General features: G+C 42.5%; 1 protein-coding gene across 1 annotated transcript in view; it reads left to right on the top strand.

The window, feature by feature from the left end:
* Nucleotides 1–2500, top strand: part of Tiparp (TCDD-inducible poly(ADP-ribose) polymerase) — a 27072-nt gene extending 24572 nt beyond the window's left edge. Inside the window, exon 6 of the mRNA NM_178892.5 lies at nucleotides 100–2500. Within this exon, the coding sequence (NP_849223.2) occupies nucleotides 100–547 (448 nt within the window). The 3' untranslated portion in view covers nucleotides 548–2500. The remainder of the gene's footprint in view (nucleotides 1–99) is intronic.
* The last annotated feature ends 16589 nt before the right edge of the window (nucleotides 2501–19089 follow it).

Here is a 19089-nt window from a genome sequence, read left to right on the forward strand (position 1 = left end):
ATCTTTACCCTTGAAACTATAAAGCAGAGTTTAAATGCATTGTTTACTATCTTAATCTATATGTCTTCCTCCTAAATGCTTGTCTGCTTTTTGCACTAGGAAAAAAGAATATATGAACAGAAAAATGTCTGGCCGTGACAGAATAATAAATGAGAGACACTTATTTCATGGAACATCCCAAGATGTAGTAGATGGAATTTGCAAGCACAACTTTGATCCCCGTGTCTGTGGAAAGCATGCTACAATGTTTGGACAAGGCAGTTATTTCGCAAAGAAGGCAAGCTACTCTCATAACTTTTCTAAGAAGTCCTCCAAAGGAGTCCATTTCATGTTTTTGGCCAAAGTGTTAACTGGCAGATACACAATGGGCAGTCATGGCATGAGAAGGCCCCCTCCGGTCAACCCTGGCAGTGTCACCAGTGACTTATATGACTCTTGTGTGGATAATTTTTTTGAGCCTCAGATTTTTGTCATTTTTAATGATGACCAGAGTTACCCTTATTTTGTTATCCAATATGAAGAAGTCAGTAACACTGTTTCCATTTGAAAATCTTGGTACTACTAAGTTATTTGATATGAACTCAATCCAGCATTTGTAGCAGGTTTGGGTGGGACTGGGAAGGAAACAGCATTTGACAGAAATAGGATACTTTTCAGACCCAATTTTTTAATAAGTGCTAGAAAGTAATTTTTTTAAACAAACAAAAAAAGGGGGTTTTAAAATTGCCACTTATTATTTAATTGTTTACTAATTGTTAGTGTACTTGGTGTGGAAAAGACTAAAGTGCATATTCTTCATTCACACTTGTACATATAGACAGCAGCAATATTAGTAGAAGTATTTGGAAAAAAAACAAAAAAAAAACCAAAAAACTGACTAGGCTAATTTAAACGTTGCTTGGGTCTGGTAGAAGTTTGGTCAAAACAAAGAGGCTATGAGCAAAGTGAGGGTTCTGTTTACTTAACATTGATAAACCACCTGGAACTGATACTATCGTGCTTATTACCTAGCCAAAGCATTTTGTATGGTACTTCGGGGTAGTATACGTTCATGTAAGTCTAATAGGTGGTAAGAAATTTTCATTCTGTGACCAGGACTGAAATATATCACCCACTCAGAACTCCAGAATTTTCCTGAGAACTCAGGATCTATTCAGAGGAAGTAAAATAATAATAAAGAGCCCATTTGAAAAAAAAATTGTCACCAGCAAAATTCCCTGATTGTTACGTGTGATACATGTGTTAACATTCAGCCATGGAAAACCCAGCCTCTTTCACTGTTGCCTACCTTAGTTTCAGAGTTGGGCAACTAGGTTGGTTAAAGCCAGTCGTAAGGGTTAAAAGTATTTCTTTTGGAATCCAGACCTACCCTGGGCTGGTATTAGATCCTAGAAGATATCTACAACCAAGGTGGAAAGGTTGCGTCCTGTGCTTCACACAAGACAGACTCTTAGCCATATCTGCTGAGTTGAATTGTTCAAGACAACAAGCTCACCCCATGCCTGCTTTGCCAGATGCACTGGATTTCGTGGCTGACTGTACCTTACACTACTTACTTTAATAGAAACACAAACTTGGAAACGGTGCCACTGGCCCAGCAAGAGCACTGTTAGGTGAATGTGCTGTTGCCTCAGTTCAGAGCGGTATAGTAAGTACTTCTAAGCAAAGCAGAAACCTGAGTGAAGTGAAAAGTGGTTGTTGATAAAATATACCACAGAAGTCCTTCCGATACCAAGCTCTCCTTGTATGTTTGTGGTTATCTCATTTACCCAAACTTTATGGGAACTTCTTTGTTATTTAAAGCAAGATAGAGCTGTACAGATGTCTCAGTGAATCAGTCTGTTTAAGCACTTATCAGGGCTTCCACACAATTATTTATTTTGCCCTAGTTGATCCTGTTGTTTGCTGCCATTGGCAGGAGGAAATGGGCAACTGTGGCAGTCATTCATTCAGTTATAACTTGTAAACCAGTGACCCCAGTTGTTTTCAAGTTAAGACATGTTACCATTGCTTGTTTGATTTTATGGAACTTGTTCCTTTTTTTTCTCCCTAAAGGAAACAAAAGCTTTATGACATATTTATTTTTTTAATAAAACTAAGCAAAAATAAAAGTTAATTCTTAAAAACTTCTGTTTTGTTCTATTTCTATTTAAATAACAAAACACTAAATAGTTGATCTGTGTGTTGGGCGGTTGACTGATTGGCTGGGTGAGTGGGTTGATTTAGTTTGGTTTGTTCACTAGAAGACTGTAGGATTGAATCTGAACAGATCTATTCAGAATATGTTGCTTATCCTCTTCTGCTTGGGAATGGAGGAAGTATATTACCTAGTTTTCAACTGTAAGTCACAAGAAAAGAATGACTGTTTATTTTGCAGACAATTTATTTGGGGGTAAGGAACAAGTCTTACATCAGCAAAAAGCTATAAAGAAAACAAGCTAATTGAAAATGCTACTTTCAAGTGTATGGAAAAAAAAACATTAAAAGGAATTGTAAACTCAAGATTTCAGTGTAATGAAATTCCTGATGAGTATATGTGAATATCTCAAACTGTATCTACACCATGATAATAATGACTTTAAGTTCCTGTAATAAGTATGTATTATTGTTCTGAATTACATACATGTATAGAGTCTAAGTTTTGTAATGAATCTGGGTGAAACATACTGAAAGGCGTTTAGTGGCTTTCCTCCTACCAGCACAACTATAATTTGTATCTTCAAGATAGTTGAAACATCAAGGGAGTGAACCTACAAACTCCTTGAGATATTTCAGTATTGTATAATGATATACTAGAAAAGCTTTGTTTGAGACATGTTTGTATGTGGGTGTATGTGTGTGTAGCAGTCCTGGAACTCACAGTATACCAGGCTGGCCTCAGCCTGCCTCCATCTCCTAAACACGGGGATTAAAGGCTTGAGCCATCATATCTGGCCTAAATTTTTTTTCTTTAATATAAACAAAGTTTATACATATTTGATTCCTTAGAATTTAAATTTAAATCTTGACTTTGTTTTTCATATATTTGAATAGTCTGATCTCAAAACCAGAGCCTTCCTCCTACCTCAGCCTCCCATGAATTAAGTTCTAATCCCAGACAAATTTCAGCTTTTTCCATAGTTGGTACATTTATCTTAAAATAGGCTTTTTGTTGCTTTATTGTTGGCATTTTTAAGACAAGGTCCCACTTTGCAGTCCAGGCAGTCTTGGGACTCAGTGTGTACCTCAGCTGGACTAGAACCAATGAAGATCTTTTTGTCTCAGTCAAGTACTGTGATTACAGGCAAGAGTCAGTGCACCTAGCAGCATCCCACATTTTTTTACTGTTACTTATTTATCTTTTGTTTTTACAGTACTAGGGAGGGAAACCAGGCCTTGTATATGGTAAGCGATTGCATCACAAACCCTCTTTTGATCTTCTGTTTTGATCTGGGTCTCACTAGTTGTCCAGAATGACCTTGAGTTTTGGATTCTCTAGCCTCGGGTTCCCTAGTACTACGCTAGGACTGTAACTTTCATCTGAAATGCTTTTTCAAAAATAACTTAGATACTAGAAATATTCTTGGAGACTATATTTTTTGTAAACTTCTATATAAATACAAATAACTAATATGATTTCCTTATAACCTTAAAAGCTGGATAGGTACATTTTTTTTCTTAGGACAGTATTATGTTTTTTTTAAAACAGACTTGTCCAGCCTGCTTACTCATTTGCAGGCAAATTAATGGAGCTGAGTTGAATTCCAATAGTTTTTAGCCATTCTGTACTTCATATTAATTATTGGGTTTTTACATGGCAGTTAAATTACGTCATAACAGTCTGAAATTCTGTCATATTTAAAGTTGTTGATTACTTTAAAGATTTAGCACATATCAGGAAGTATTGCTGACAAACATCTTTGTGTAAGGCTAAAGTTTCAGAAGAAGAGTCACCTGACAGTTCTGTGTAGGCATTAAGTCCCCTCAAAAATATTCAAGGAGTGACTTAAGCCATAAAAATAGGACTAACTCACAGTGCAGATGAAACCTTTCAGTGATGGGCCATGAGTGATGATAGGATACAAGCAAGCAAAAAAGGGTAGAAGCAAACAAGTGTTAACGCTTGATTTAATTTAGGTTAGTAAGTTCCTGTATTCTTCATGTTTATATAACTTATTTATAACTAATTGTGTCTCCCTATATTTAATCTTAAAATCACTTTAATTACTTAGCTTACAGACTCAACTAAAGTAAGTGTTCAAAAGCCGTTAGAGTCTTTGTTTTGTGGTGCTCGCAACCCAGAGCCATGAGCGTGCGTGCTAGACAATGCTGCACTGAGTTGCATCGTCCCCACCCCCCACCTCCAGCTTCTCATTAATAGTGTTTTGTTCAGGGGTGTAAGTCAAACTTTCTAAACTGGTTTTCACTTTAAAGATAGCAATTATAAGTTTAACTAGCATTGTTCTCAGTGGTTTTTAAGCTGACTGAACCTGGTGTATCTAATGCCTCTTATAAAAGTAGCTGGATTCTTTGTAAATGCAGGTTTCTTCTACCCATGGCTCTAGACACATACCTGCATGTTTCTAAAGCTACAGCTTCTGCAATCTTAAAATGAACTTGCTGGTGTATACATGCCATGCTAGATGAGTGGGAATGCAGGTTTTTGTGAATCATTGTTACCCAATTTTGTTTTAATCACTGCCGTTTGTCAGCAGCCACTTAGTCACAGGCCTGTCTGTTCAAGAAAGTCATATGATTTTAGTAACTGGGTCGTGGGCAAATTTAGATAATGTAAAGCATTAATGTATGTAAAGCAGAGCAGCACCTAGTTTATGGTATGCAATCAGATTTTATCCATTAATAGTAACAGTGTAGCAACAGCAGGAATGGTAGTGTCATAAATTAAGCGGAACCCCCAAATATATCCAAATCCTGCTTTAGGAACCCGTCACCATGTTACTGGGCAAAGGAGCTTTACATAGGTGATTAAAGATTTTTTTTTCATTCTTTTTTTTTTTTTCTTTTTAAGTTAGGTATTTTCTTCATTCACATCTCCAGTGTTATCCCAAAAGGTCCCCCCACCCCTATGATTAAAGATCTTAAGGTATGGTAATGTCTTGTAACAATACTTGGGGCATGGTAATATCTAAATGAAAATCCTATGTAGCTCAAGACCCAGGAGGCTTCATCTGACAAAGGCCTCATATAATACTCACACAGTAGAAAAGCAGAAAGGCAAATGAACATGTTTTGCCTGTATACATGCACACCCCAAGCGTGCCTACTACCTGCAGAAGTCAGAAGAGCATCAGATCACTGGAACTAAAGTAAAAGATGATAGTTGTGAGCTATTCCCCTCCCTTCCCCCATTCGTGTCTCTCCCTCCTTTCTCTTCCTGTCCCCAACTTCCACTACCTAGTGCCTATGTCAACCAGTCCCTCTGCCCTAGATTGTTAAAGGGCTTGTTGTCAGGGGCCAGAAAAAAAGGCCTTCCCAGAAGCCTCAAGAACTCTGATCCAGAAGTTATTTCAGCCTTCAGTACTGACCCACGTTTTAACAGCTGGCTCCTCTGTGATCAGGTTCCATGGGCACAGATGACAGGCCTGATATCTGGAGGGTTCCTCCTGATTTCTCTCTGAGGGGTTTCTGCTGCAGGGGAGACTGAGGTAGCACTCCTGGGCTAGTGTTCAGAACCTTTCATCTGGACTCAGCTTCAGAATCAGTGGACTGAAGGCATTTGGTTTCAGAGGGAGCATGCAAAGCTCTGGTCCCAGGCTCATGACTGGCAGTTTCTGTTGTTCTGCACTCCGTGATCAGGTTGTGCTCGCTGACTCAGTTTCACATGCAGCAGCTCTCAGGGTGTTCCCTTGGCCTTTTCTAATGAGCAGTTCTGCTCCCAGCAGCCTCAGCCACTCTGCCAATTCCCCAAGCTCTGCCCCTGCATGAATTCCCACACCCACTTCAGAAGTAATGGAAATTTTGCCCCAAAGCAAATTAATTCCTCACATCTCCACGAAGATACATATTTAATGCATCTTAAAAATAGAGACTGAACGTCATTTCCATAACTAGTTCAGGTTCTTGATGGCAAATTTTCTTTTAAATAAGACTTTTACATATGCAGATATGCTTTATTTAACATGAGACACGTTTTATTCTCATGATGAGCAGATTATGAGTATTCTTGGCTGATCTTCCCTGGCACAATTTTGTAGGAAACCAGGGTAGGCTCAGAATACAGACTGCTGAAAACACTTGATTTCCATCCTATTACTTACCAGTCTATTGACACAGTGTCCCAGCAATTGAGTACTTGTGAGAGCTGGAATGACATTTCTGCTGGAAGAGGTTTGTTTTTAGAACCCAAGGAGAGATTGCAAATAACTTTCAAGACCCCATTCCCCACCCCCTCTCAGGTCTCTGTCTGGTCCGAGTAGCCTTTCAAATCTTTGACAGGATTAGAGATAAATCTTCTAAGGACAGTCATCCTAAGCGAAAACGTTCTGAAACATTCGTTAGATTTGATCTCTACACCCTGCCCTGGCTAAAAATGGTTCATCTAGGTCAGCCTACGAGTGATTATAGCGCTGATTAAAGTGTGTTTGTCTACCTATAACATTTACATTCAAGGTAGAACGCACAAAATGAAAGATGTATAATTCCCAGTATGGCAATGCTTTTCCAAAACATCTTTTCTGAATAGCCAAGTATGTGCACAAGAATACAAAACAGAAAAGAATATGTAGACTTTCCCTGTAAAGACAAAAGCTGTTGCCAATTTCTTAAATACCTGAGCTAGTTGGCATTTTCTCACTGTGCCCCAAACAGGCAAACAATGATGACCCTGCATAGACAATTTGAAAGCAGTAAAAGTCTTCTTATAGCTCACAGTTTCAGAGATTTGGGCTCAAGATCAGCTTAATTTGTTGCTATAGAGAACTGTAGTGAGGCTGAACATCATTGTGAAGGAAGGTGTGAAAAAATGCGAACTAACTGGCTTCATTGTGATCTGGAAGCAGAGAGGAGAGATGAGGACAGAGGAAGACACCAGAACAAAGTAAACTTCTTAGAGGTAGGTCCCCAGTGACCCACTTCCTCCAGTCAGGTCCCACCTTCCACAGTTAACACCTTCTTCTCATAATCTAATTATGAATTCACTAATCGATTAAAACGATTAGGTCAAAGCCTTCAAGATCCAGCCATATCCGGAAAGCACCTGTCAGCTGGCAGTCAGGCATCTGACATTTGAGCCTTTTTAGGTGACACTTCATCTCTAGCCCATAAGATCCTTCCAAGGATCACATTGATGAATATATATATATAACCTTCAGAGATGATGGGATATTAAATACACCGTTTGTATTCCTTGCTTTTTTTCATTGACAGTTTATCTTAGAGTGCAACTTCATTCTCCTTAATGACAGTGACGTGTTCTGTTGTATGAATGCTTCATGGTTTACTTCTCATTAATGCACTTTCAAGTTGTTGCTAGTGCTGTCAACCACAAACTGTGCTGAGGTATCTCCTTGAGCATGTTCTATATTGACAGAACAAGCTCCTAGAAGTGGGGTTGTTAAGTCAAAGGATAAAACATTATTCTAAATTTGGGTACATACTATGTCACTTACCTTAGAGATTGAATCAATGTGTCAGCATCCCTCCAGATGCCTCCTTTGCACAAAAGTAAAAAACAGAGGACAATGGCCTCTTAAACAATCTCTCCTTGTGTGTGTGTGTGTGTGTGTGTGTGTGTGTGTGTGTGTGTGTGTGTGTGGAGTTGCTTTTAAAACAGAGATGTATCAACTGGACATAGTAACACGCTCCTTTTTAATCCCAGTACTCAAGATGCAGAGGCAGGCAGACCTCTGTGAGTTTGAGGCTAACCTGGTCTACATAGTGAGAACTGGGCCAGCCAGAGCTATAAAGTAAGACTCTGTCTCAAAAATAAATAAATACAGTAGAGAAGTGCAACAGACTGTGAGAATGTATAATAGTGCCATCAAGCTGACTCAAATGACCCCTCCACACGTATTTGGGAGCCACTGGGGAACCAACCACTTCACGGTCTCACCTCTGCTAAGCAAGTGCTCTACTACTGAGCTGCAACTCACCAGGTCCTTTGAGTTATTTTAGCATTGCTTGCTATCAGAAGTTCCTTTGTTTCTTATTTCCATTTTCCTTCCCTACCTGCACATCAACTAGAAGGTGAACCTGGGAGATGAGAAAGGGTAGACATCTGTATTTTCCACCTAGTACCTGGTAGTAATTGACATTCAATAAATGTGCCTTGGTGGAAACAGTTGGCTCAGAGTACTTAGAGTGCCTTTGGTACCCAAGGACATGACTTTGCTCGGGAATACTGCAGATCTCTCCAAGACATATACAAAGCGTAGGGCCCAGAGGAGTTTCTGGCATATTCTGCTAACAGTCTACAGGCTTTGGATAGAAAATTAAGATTTACATCAACTTTAAGGGAAACAGATAGGGCTGGAAGACACGATCCAGTCCTTTGATTTTGGCCTAAAAGACAAGTTGCATTATCCTGGGCTGTGAGCAAACTCTAGGTCCAAGTGAAGTATAGATTACCATTTGAAAGACAGTGGAAAGAACATTTCTTTAATGAACTCTAAAGCAGAGGCTTTTGACTTTGGTCTAGAGTGCTGTGTTGAGGAAGCTCTCTCAGGAAAAATCCAAAGTGATTCACTGAACACAGGTAGTAACAAACGCATGTTTGTTGAAGGGGTGTTTCTGAATCCTAAGGGTTATTCATCTGGGTCCTGGGTGTGGCTGACAGGTTTGGCTAGGCCTAATTAATTGGACTCAGCCATGTGGGAAACTTCAGTAATGACTGTTGGTATTAACATTTGTACCACCCATTCACTGGCCTGGCACCAGGAAGACACGACAATATCATTTGAGTATTCCAGACGTTATACATATCCTGAGAGACACAGGGGACAGGAACTAACTTTTCCCTATGGAAAATATTTCTCAATCTTAATTAATTAAATATATGAAGGAACTTCCTTTTCATTGCCAGAGAACGTTTCTCTGTTCACTTCTTATGTAGAAATTAGATGTAGACTTTTATCCGTGAGTGCCATGCCTTAAACTCATTTATCGCCATGAGGGTCCTTTGCCTGGTTTAACAGAGATAATAGTGTTCTCTCAAGGTTATGTAACGCAGTGTTACAGAGCAGCTCTGGAGGCCGAGTAGCAGCCACACCAGCTCGGTGGCTGTTTCCAAGCCCCGCTATTCAGAGATTCTGAAGTCAGTCTCACGTTTGAAGATCAAGGAAAGAGCAGCCAGCAAAGGGCTGTCTCCATAATGACAGCCTCATCTGTCAGCGCTCCGCTCCTTCCTGGTTGGGCATACATTCTCAAGCATACAATGATGGGAATTTCTTAGTGGCCTTTGCCATCTTTAACCTCAGCAACCCAGGGACCCGTGTGAACTGCCTCCAAGAGAATGTGGTGGCACTGGGTGATCTTGTGTGGGACAGACATGAGGCAGCTGGCTCCAAAGGATTTCTCTGGGTCTATCAATGATTCTTAGTAGGCCCGGGCTCTTTGGCTAGAAACGCCTCAATGTTAACAGTGAGAAAGGATCGGGCCTTCTTCAGAAGAGTAATACAAAATTCTAGATCCTCCAGACCTCAGCACTTGAGCGAGTGTCTTCTCCAAACTTGGAAAGAAAATACAGCGTAGAGATGGGGTGCACTCTACAGGCAGCATGTGATTTCCAAAACTGATCCGGAGGGTTCCTGATACTTTGCAGACATTTTATAACATATATCTCAATGAAAAAAGGGACTGTGTACTTGTGGTTACACAATGTACTAGATACTGAAAAGAAGCAATACTGGAATTCTGTCCCACTTAAGATCTCCCAACACATTTCCTTATAGAGTTTCAAGCATGTGGCTGGGTGTGGTAGCCCCTGCTTGTCACTGCATTCTTGGAACCTGAGAAAGGAGGCTAACTGTGAGTTTCAGGCCAGCGTGGCCTCTAGGGTAAAAAACTCTCATTCCCCCAGAGAAAACAGAGTAAAACTGTACTTTTCAATGATTTAGAAATTCATCTATTTGCCTTTAGTTTTCTGCTTGGGAAATAAGAAGTGTCTTCCTAAGTAACGTAATTAGTGCAGGGAGAAAGACCAAGGGAGCACAGACTGCCAGGTGGGATGGGCATACTGTGATGAGTTCCAGAGGAGCCAAGGCCATTTCCATGACCAGACCCTCTGCCTAGGAGAGTGTCTCACAAGCCTCATTTTGCCAAGCCTGACTTCGTGGCGTAACAATGTCAGTTCTTAGATGGACTGCTCACAGGACTCTGTGCCTAAGCTCAGCTTGGGCTGTAAGTGCAGATAGGGACATAGCTGCTCCTCTATGTAACCGTTCTGTCTAGGACCCGTGGGCAGCCGTGTGGCTGTAGCTATCTGCTACTTCTGAAGTGAAGCTGCATTTAAGAAGCTACTGTAAGGTCATGAGGAGGTCTGATGCTTTCTTCTGTCCGAGCGGGATCTAAGCAGCCGGCTTCTATGTCCTTATGTGTGGCTCCAGTCCTTATGTATAGCACATAGAGATCATTCTAGAAGCAGTCATCTCTGCTCTCTTCAGAGAGGCTCAATTAAGAGCCTGGTTTTTAAATTTTATTTGTTTGTTTGTTTTAAATTTTATTTGTATGTATTTACTTATCAAGACAGAGCTGACCTGGAACTTGCAATCTTCTTGCCTCATGATCTCAAGTGCTAGGATTATAGGTATATGTCACCACATGCAGACACACAAAAAAAGTCTTTTTAAATGCCCTTGAAGACTCACAAAGGTGTCAGGCAGGCAAGGCTCAGCTTCGAGTTCCAATGATTAACAGAATTCAGTGACGATTTACCATTCATCTAGTGTTTATTGAGTCTCTATTGTATACCAGGCACAGGTGTAGGTGCTGGGCTACAACAATCAAGAAACATTTTCCTCCCTGGCCTTCAGAAGCTCCCATTGCTAGCTCTCAAAAAGTCCAACACAGAACCAAAGCCCTTGGCAAGCACAGACGCTGCACTCAGCCAGTGGTACTTTCAGTAAATGTGTGCCCACGTTGCTTAGGAGACAGGCCATTTGGGTGTGCTATCCAGAGGACAGGGCACAGTTAGGCTTGGGATCAGAGGAACCTGAGCCTAGCCTGAGTACTTTTGGACTCTGTGACTAGCATACTTGCTGTGTGGCCCTGGACCACCACCTGACCCCCTGCATCTGTTTCATCTCTGACAAGGCAGGAATTTGACATTGTGTGCCTATCTCCAAGGGAAGTATGTGAATCAGTGTTTGGAAAGTCTGTGTCAGTTGAAAGGACAAATAAATGCACTGAGATGGGTGGCCAGCCCCGGTGCAGCTTGCTCACTGCTCGGCCTTTTCAGGCTACCCGTGTGTAAACACAGGACCATGTCGCTAACCACCAGCTGTACAAAGGCACACACAGGCTAAGGGGAGCCAGAGAGAAACAGCCAGGCCTTTGGGACAGGAGCTCTTTTCTCTGGCTCCTTATTTCACTCTTTCAAGGGAAGACTCATCCAGCAAATGCTGGAAGTACCCAGGACTGATGGGGTTCATTCCTTCAGCAGAAACAAAATGTTTTTTTGTGGCAGGCATTTACTTTCAGAGGTGCTATAAGCAGCCAGTGACTGTAGGCACATTTCCAGGTTCTTCAGGTGGAAGTCATATGACTCCCACAAAAGAGTTCGACCTGGTACCATTCAGCGCTTCAGGAGAAGCAGCAGCACTGGGTTTGAGTTATATAGGTCTCTGCCAACAGCTGAGAGAGAGGCAGAGTATAATTAATTACTAAGTTTTTCTCTCCCATCTGTCTGATGTCTTTCTGCATTTGGGAAACTACTAGATATTTTGATATGGTGATTTATAATGAATAAAGCTACTTCAAAACAGACAAGGGAAAGCCATGGTCTCGTTATACTAATAAAAATACATGGGAAAACTCAGCGTAAGGGCAGGACAAACAGAGTCTTGAAGGCTGTCATAGCAGAGTGTGACAAAAGAAAATTCAGGGATTCTCACTATATCACCTTTTCATACATTGACAGAAAACTATTATTCTTAAATAAGAAAAGAATCTAAGATTTACTCGTGTGTGTGTGTGTGTGTGTGTGTGTGTGCACGCACATGTACTATATGCAAGGCCCTGCGAAGGCCAGAAGAGGATGTTGGGTTCCAAAACGGGAGTTACAGTTCTTTAGTTGTGAGCCTTGAAGCGGGTGCTAGGATCTCAACTAGGGTCCAGTCAGGACCAACACAAACTCTTGACTGCTTGGCCATCTTTCTTGCCCCCTATTTAACAAGCAGAGGAACAAAAACCCATGCATAATAAACACATCCTGTCTCAAGAGGAATGAAAATGTGTTCTGAGAAAGGTATGAGGCCTGGCCAGTGGCTCAGGTAGATCTCTGCTTTCATCTCCACTGCTGTGACTTTTTTTTTTTTTTAATCAGTCTTTTCAGTGGCTCACACCTGTAATTCCAGCATTCAGGTAGAGGCCATCTGCCCTGGGGGTTGGGTGGGGGTGGGGGCTTAGAAACCCAGTCTCAAAAACACACAAACAACAACAACTCGAACAACCCTCTAAGACATCCTAGCTAAAGAGCAAATGTTTTTGGTTTCACTGACAACAATCAGGAGCTGGGCAGCTTGCTAATTTCTGACTTAGCAGCCAACTGTCTATCATTCCTGCCTTTCCTCCTGTTACCCTCCCTGCCTCTCATTAACAAGTTAGCTGTTTATTAAAAATGGGCGGTCTTTTAAAACCTTCTCAAGCCTCTGAGGCGGCCCAATTCTGGAATGCCTAAGGTGTCACATGCCCACAGTGATCAGAAAGGACCAAAGCAGAGAAACAGTGAGGCCTTGGAGAGAAGTAGGCCCAAGACATGGTTCTAAGGCATTCTGGACTTCTAGGAGGTGTCAATGGGCCGCAAGGGGCCCAGTGGGAATGTGAGTGACAGGCAGCTGACAGGCAGTGCTCTAGGGTAGTTTTGCAGTAAGTAGCCCAACTCTGAGGGAAAGTGGCCCTTCTAGAAGGCCTGGGAGGAGCATCGGAATCACGTGTGCATAAATCCTGTGACCAGGTGCTTAACTACACAGTACACGTGGAACTCTCTCAGAGGCTTCCTGGCAGATTCCAAAGGTGAGAACTGCAAAACCACACACACAACTGCAAGATTCTGTCTCCAAAACGCAGCGCAACAACAAACTAAACACAACAAAAACAATCCAAGCAACAACAACCAACGTGATCATTAACTAAGGGCTTGGAAGCTCTTCTGTGTACTGGGAGCAGGGCCATTCGTTATTAGGAGGATCTGTTTTCAACTCCGTGTCCTGTTAGGAATAAATAAACCTGAGGAAGCCGTGAGTGTTCACTGGAGATCAGTGAGAGTAAAGATTGAAGAACAATGAGCCTTAGCTGCTGGCAGAGGATTGGCAACCAGTTAAGGTGTACAAGTCTTGCTGGGAGGCAAGAAGGGTGTGAAATGCCTCCAGGCTCCCCTGCGGAGCCCCTTTCTTTCACTCGGGGTAACTGCAGGATTTCAGTCCCCTCAGTACTCCCCCATTGGAAGGGATCCCCTGCAGGACAATTGTGGAGGCTAAGAGGCAGGTGGGGCCTCAGTCTGCTCTACTGTGCCTGGGCTCATAATGGCAGACTCTGTTCTCTTTGGAAACACATCTATCAGCCAAGTGTTGTAGTAAACGCCTTTAATCCCAGCATTTGGTAGGCAGGGGCGATCAGATCTCTGTGAGTTGGAGGCTAGCCTGGTCTACAGAGTTAGTTATAGGCCAGCCAAAGTTATATAATGAGTGAGACCCTGTCTCAGAAAGAAAAAAAGGAAAGAAAGAGAATGAGGGAGGAAGGAAGGGAGGGAGGGAGGGAGGGAGGGAGGGAGGGAGGAAGGAAGGAAGGAAGGAAGGAAGGAAGGAAGGAAGGAAGGAAGGAAGGAAGGAGACTTAGAGTTGACCCCAATGTCATTGATAGATTTTCATAGCTGTACTGAGCTGACTGGTCCAGGCAATGAACACACTTGTGGACCTACCACACAGACTTAAAGAACGGAGAGGACGTTAAGTTCTGAACAGGCAGTAAATTGACAGGGTAAAAGCCACCACTATTTACAATTTCCTGTTAAGCTTTTTCCTTTTCTGGTAAAAGATAGCAACATTTCCCAAGAGGTTTAAAAAAAGTATAAAACATGATCAACACAGGAATCATTACATTTCTCGCCACTTAAATAAATTGAACAAAATTACATAAAGGTAAGGCAATTTGTTCTCGTGTGCGTGCGTGTGTGTGTGTTAGTCTATTTTTTTTTTTACTTTATATATTTGAAAACATTTAAATAAATGTTTTTTTAAAAGGCTGTGAGTGAACAGCCATAGGAAATGATTTTGGTAGTTCCATTATTCAACTCATCTGGTATGAAGAATTACTGTCTTTATCAGCTTACTATTACGAGTAATCATTAAGACAGATGTGGCAGTCCATGCAGACAATCATACAGCAGAGGTTTCCTGAAAGTTCGAGTCTACCCTGGCTATATATAGTATGTACCAGGCTAGCCAGGGATTCAAAGCAAAGCCCTGACTCAAAAAAATAAATAAATAAATAAAACAAAATAAAAATTTAAAACCCCAAAAGAACAGCACAAATAATAATTATTAACTAAAGGCCTAGAAAACACTCTCCATGCCAGGCCTTTAAATGTATGCTTTCTAAAGCTCACAACAACCTAGCAAAATAAGATAATGAATTCAATTACAGATGAGACTCATAGGGGTCAAAGGATTACCTTCTTGTCTACTGGAGTCAAGAGTGGAACCCAGCGCTCTTCCCATAGGAAGCACAACTACAAACAGCCCCATGCTGCTGTTAATGGTGGAGAGTGAATAAGACATAGACCAGTGATTTCCCCAGCTCCACTGGTCCAGAGATAATGTGGAACATGGGCTTCAGGTTCTATCTGCTCAGGAGCAAACAGGTAAACATGGAGGAAACCAGGTCCCATCCTCAGGAGATTCTAGGCCTTCTTAATTTTTGTAGGATTCACTCAGGAAAAACAGTTGCTTCCTTACATGTTGTTACAAATGATGACTTCTGGGTGGTGTGAAATACTGCACTATCATAAATACCATGCCTTCCCTTTTGAATTCGCTATCGCATAGCTTTTCTCTTGTTGTCCTAAGAGCATGCAATATCTGCCTCCTGGGAGCCATTAATGGTGGGAAAGATTGTTTGAGAGGACAGGGAGAGTCAGCATCCCTTTCCAATTTCATGTGCACTGTAAGCTCTGAGATAGTCATCTTCCTGAGAGAGAGCATCATGCCCGCCTTTCCTAGAGAAGATTGGAATCCATAGCCAATTCTAGTTTTCACGGGGCAATATGTGGATTTCTTCTCCTTTCAGCTCTGTGCTTGCTGAGTGGAAGCAAGGGTCATTCCCAGGCTGGAAAGAATGAAGGACTCCTTAGAGTTGCCAAGGGTCAAAACTGAAACATTTTACATTGTGGGTCTAGGTTCCAAAAAATCATGAAATTCCAGAAAGAACAATGGGTGCCTTAGAGTCTCTCAGGGTCAGATTCGAAACATTTCACATCATGATCTGAATTCCAGAAAAACCATGAAGTTCCAGAGCTCTTTGGAGACACTGACATTCGGAAGGGGTATACATTATCTCAGCATCATTTCAGGCATTGAGGAACATGTGTTGGGTTGTAAAAATTTATACATGATGAGACTACGCCCCATCATATTCCCTACCACATATATATATATATATATATATATATACACATATATATGTATATATATCACATACACCCTTTCTATGTATGAAAACTACATCATCTCAGCGATTCTCGACAGTCTCGAGAGACATTTGTCTTTCACAGTGTCATATCTACCCCCCACTGAGAGGGATTGGGATCCAGAAAGATCTCTTGAAACATTATTGTGAGGGAAAGCATGCCAAAGTTTCCCCATTTGTTTGCTTGTCAAGGCTAAGAAAACATTGAAACCGGGACAGAGGGGGAGCAAACGATGTCTGTACTGACCTCAAACCCAAAGATGATGATGCCTTTTTTTTTTCTTCAAAGAAAGACTCCTTTGAATGTGTCTCTATGGTCTGGAGTCAGAGATGACGGCAGTGGCGGCATGTGGTACCCCAAAGTACTCATAGGCCCGCATCTCTCCGTCTAGACTGTCTAGTTGACTAGAGAAAAATGCACTGTGGGAATCAGGCACACACCATGGAGATGCCCAGGTTTCATTATGAACAATTAGCCAGCACCCTCTGTCACAGCACCTTCTGTCACAGACCACCCCTCCTAGGTCCCACAGGACTTTGACAACATCTAATAGAGACAGCTGTTCCAATAGACAACCTCGTCTGAACTACTCAGATGACCTTCGAGGCCTAGAACACAGAATCTTGCAAGATGGTACATCAAAGCCACCGGACTATTGTGCCTGCTCATACAACAAGGTAGACTTTTGTTTGGGGGTTGTTTGTTTGCCTGTTTGAAACAGGGTCTCTATCTAGCCCTGGCTACCCTGGAACTCGCTATGTAGTCCAAGATGACTTTAAACCTACAGAGATCTCCCTGCCTCTGCCTCCCGAGTTCTAAGATCAGCACTACCATGCACCACCATGCCCAGCTCTTTCTTTAAAAAATTAGTTATTGTTGTTGCTACTAGTGTGTGCCTGTATGTGCATGTATGTGTGTGTGTCTGTGTGCACGCGCGCACACACGCGCATGAGCATGCATGTGCACTTAATATGTGTGACCATGCATGCCACAGTGTGCATGTGAGTTCCAGGAATTGAAGTCAGTTGCCAGGCTTGTGCATCTTCGGTGGCTGGGCGGTCTCACTGGCCCCTGGATCCTTTCCTTAGTAACTGGACATCACTCTTAAGCTTCAGATTTCTCAGTTATAAAGTGAAGAGAACAATAGACTTGACTGTAAAAAGTCAGGATGGAACAAGACATGGCATGTAAGGTGCTAAGCACAGCACCTCAGCCACTGTCAGTGTTAGATAGCTGCTACAACCAGGACACAGCTGCAGACTTAGCAAGCCAAGCCATTAGCAAGTCAAAACACCAGATATCTTTTCTGGCCTCCCAGTGACTCTCTCCAGCTATGTCCTGCCAAACCCTCAGACACTTGCTTTTTTAATCCAGTGGATTAAGAAGTCAAACACAACCAGAACTACATAATCATACATGCTCAATTAAAATCAGCACAAATTCAAGTAAGCAGGTAATGTGTAGCTATGTCATATCCTAGAGGAAGTCAACAGATATATAAGCCCATGTAAACCATGGAAGCTCAGCTGGCCAGGAAGAGTGTGGGTGACTTTCCTGGGAAGTGAGTCCTCAACCACCATCCCCAGATGCCACCCTCATCAAAATACCTACCTAGGGTGATCCTGTTAAGCTGACCCCATTCTGAGAGACCATGCAGGAGAACAAATAACTATTGTTCTTTTAGGTCAGTAAGTTGGGAGTAATTTGGTGTTAGATAATTGACAAACTGCCCTTGTGTCATTCCCTGCCCTGCTGGGAAAGCAGAAGGCCATGATGTACTCTTCCCAGGCGTTGGTCCTGAAGGATCTCAGTTGGGAGCCTTCCCAGAAGGAAGAAATTGCCCTCACCTGCCATGAGACCCTCTGACCATGTGCCATCGCCTTCCTGAATGTCATTGACGCCTCTATGGGCCCTGTTGTCACCTCTTGAAAATGTTCTCTGGACTAAAGAGTGAGGCGTAAGATAAGTGTGGCTTAGTTTAGAGCAGTGCTTTAACCTGGCGTTGTCACAGTTTGTCAGATAATGTCTCCTTCCACTCTTCCTCTTGGGCTTTCCTTCCCTGAGCACTCAGACAAGGGCCCCAGGTGGACCAATTTAGCCAGCATTCAGACAAGCCTGAGCACATTCAATCTCAAGCAAGGGGACACACCATCTTCCATGCAATACATTGATTGCTTCGGGCAAAGCCTGCACCTCTGGGAGGGAAAGGGCATAGAATCTTATCTAGTCCAAGCTTCCACAGGCCTCTCACCGCTTACAACTGGACAACTGTTTGCTGTATTGTGGCAACTCAGGGGTGTGTACGTATAAAATGCTTCTGCTTGTCTGGTTGCTACCCTCCAACTTGACTTGTTTCCAGCATCAGTAACAACCGTACACATTATATGAATGTCTTTCTCTTTTCCTTTCCTCTTCTTGCCTCTTTAGATGCTAAACTGAAGTCTATTCAGGTTAAGATCTCATGCCTAAGTCAGTGTCCTACTCCGGCCACTCATCTTTAAGATATTTGCAGATGGTGTAGTTGAATCAGGGGGAAGCATCAGGGCAGAAGGCCACTCCATCCCCTGGCATGGGGGGATCTAGCTCAGTGGACCTCTTGTGCTTTCAGCAGGGGTGGTGACCACACAGCATCTCGCTCGTGGGTTCCTCTGCTAATGGGCAGCCTCTTGGATGCATCCTGACTAGACAGCGAAGACCAACTATTTCCCTTGTCACTTCCTATGCCCCAGCTGCTGTCCTTAACCTTTGTCTTGCTTTGGGGGAAGGCACAGGGGAGAATAGCATGTCCACAGCTCAGGCAGCTGTCCAGCTGGGGAGAGGAGAGTGTGATGCACCCTTTCCTGTCAGGGCATAAAAGGACAAGGGAGGTCAGGACCCCCGCTGAACACTATTGACCTATGGGGCTCCTTTCTGCTTTTTCCCATAAGGAAAGAGTAGGGAGGTAGAGGGGAGAGAGGCCACTTGACTGATGCTAAGGAAACCAAGGAAAAGTCCTTCCCTTTTCCAGTCTCTTCCCCTCCTCATCCCTCCCCCCTTTTCTTGTTTATTTTTCCCCCCTCCTTTCCTTTCTCATTCTCCTTTTTCCACTTTCTTGTGTTTTGTTTGAGCCAGAGTCTCAGTATAGCCCAGGCTAGCATGGAATTGTCTGTGTAAACAGGATGGCCTCAAACTCTCAGTAAGTCTGCCTCACCTTCCTAAGTGGCTTTTGGAGTGGGGGTGGGGCAGGATATCAATACAAGAAAACCTGCATC

The sequence above is a fragment of the Mus musculus genome, chromosome 3 (genome assembly GCF_000001635.26).
Source record: "Mus musculus strain C57BL/6J chromosome 3, GRCm38.p6 C57BL/6J".
In the NCBI taxonomy this organism is placed as follows: domain Eukaryota; kingdom Metazoa; phylum Chordata; class Mammalia; order Rodentia; family Muridae; genus Mus; species Mus musculus.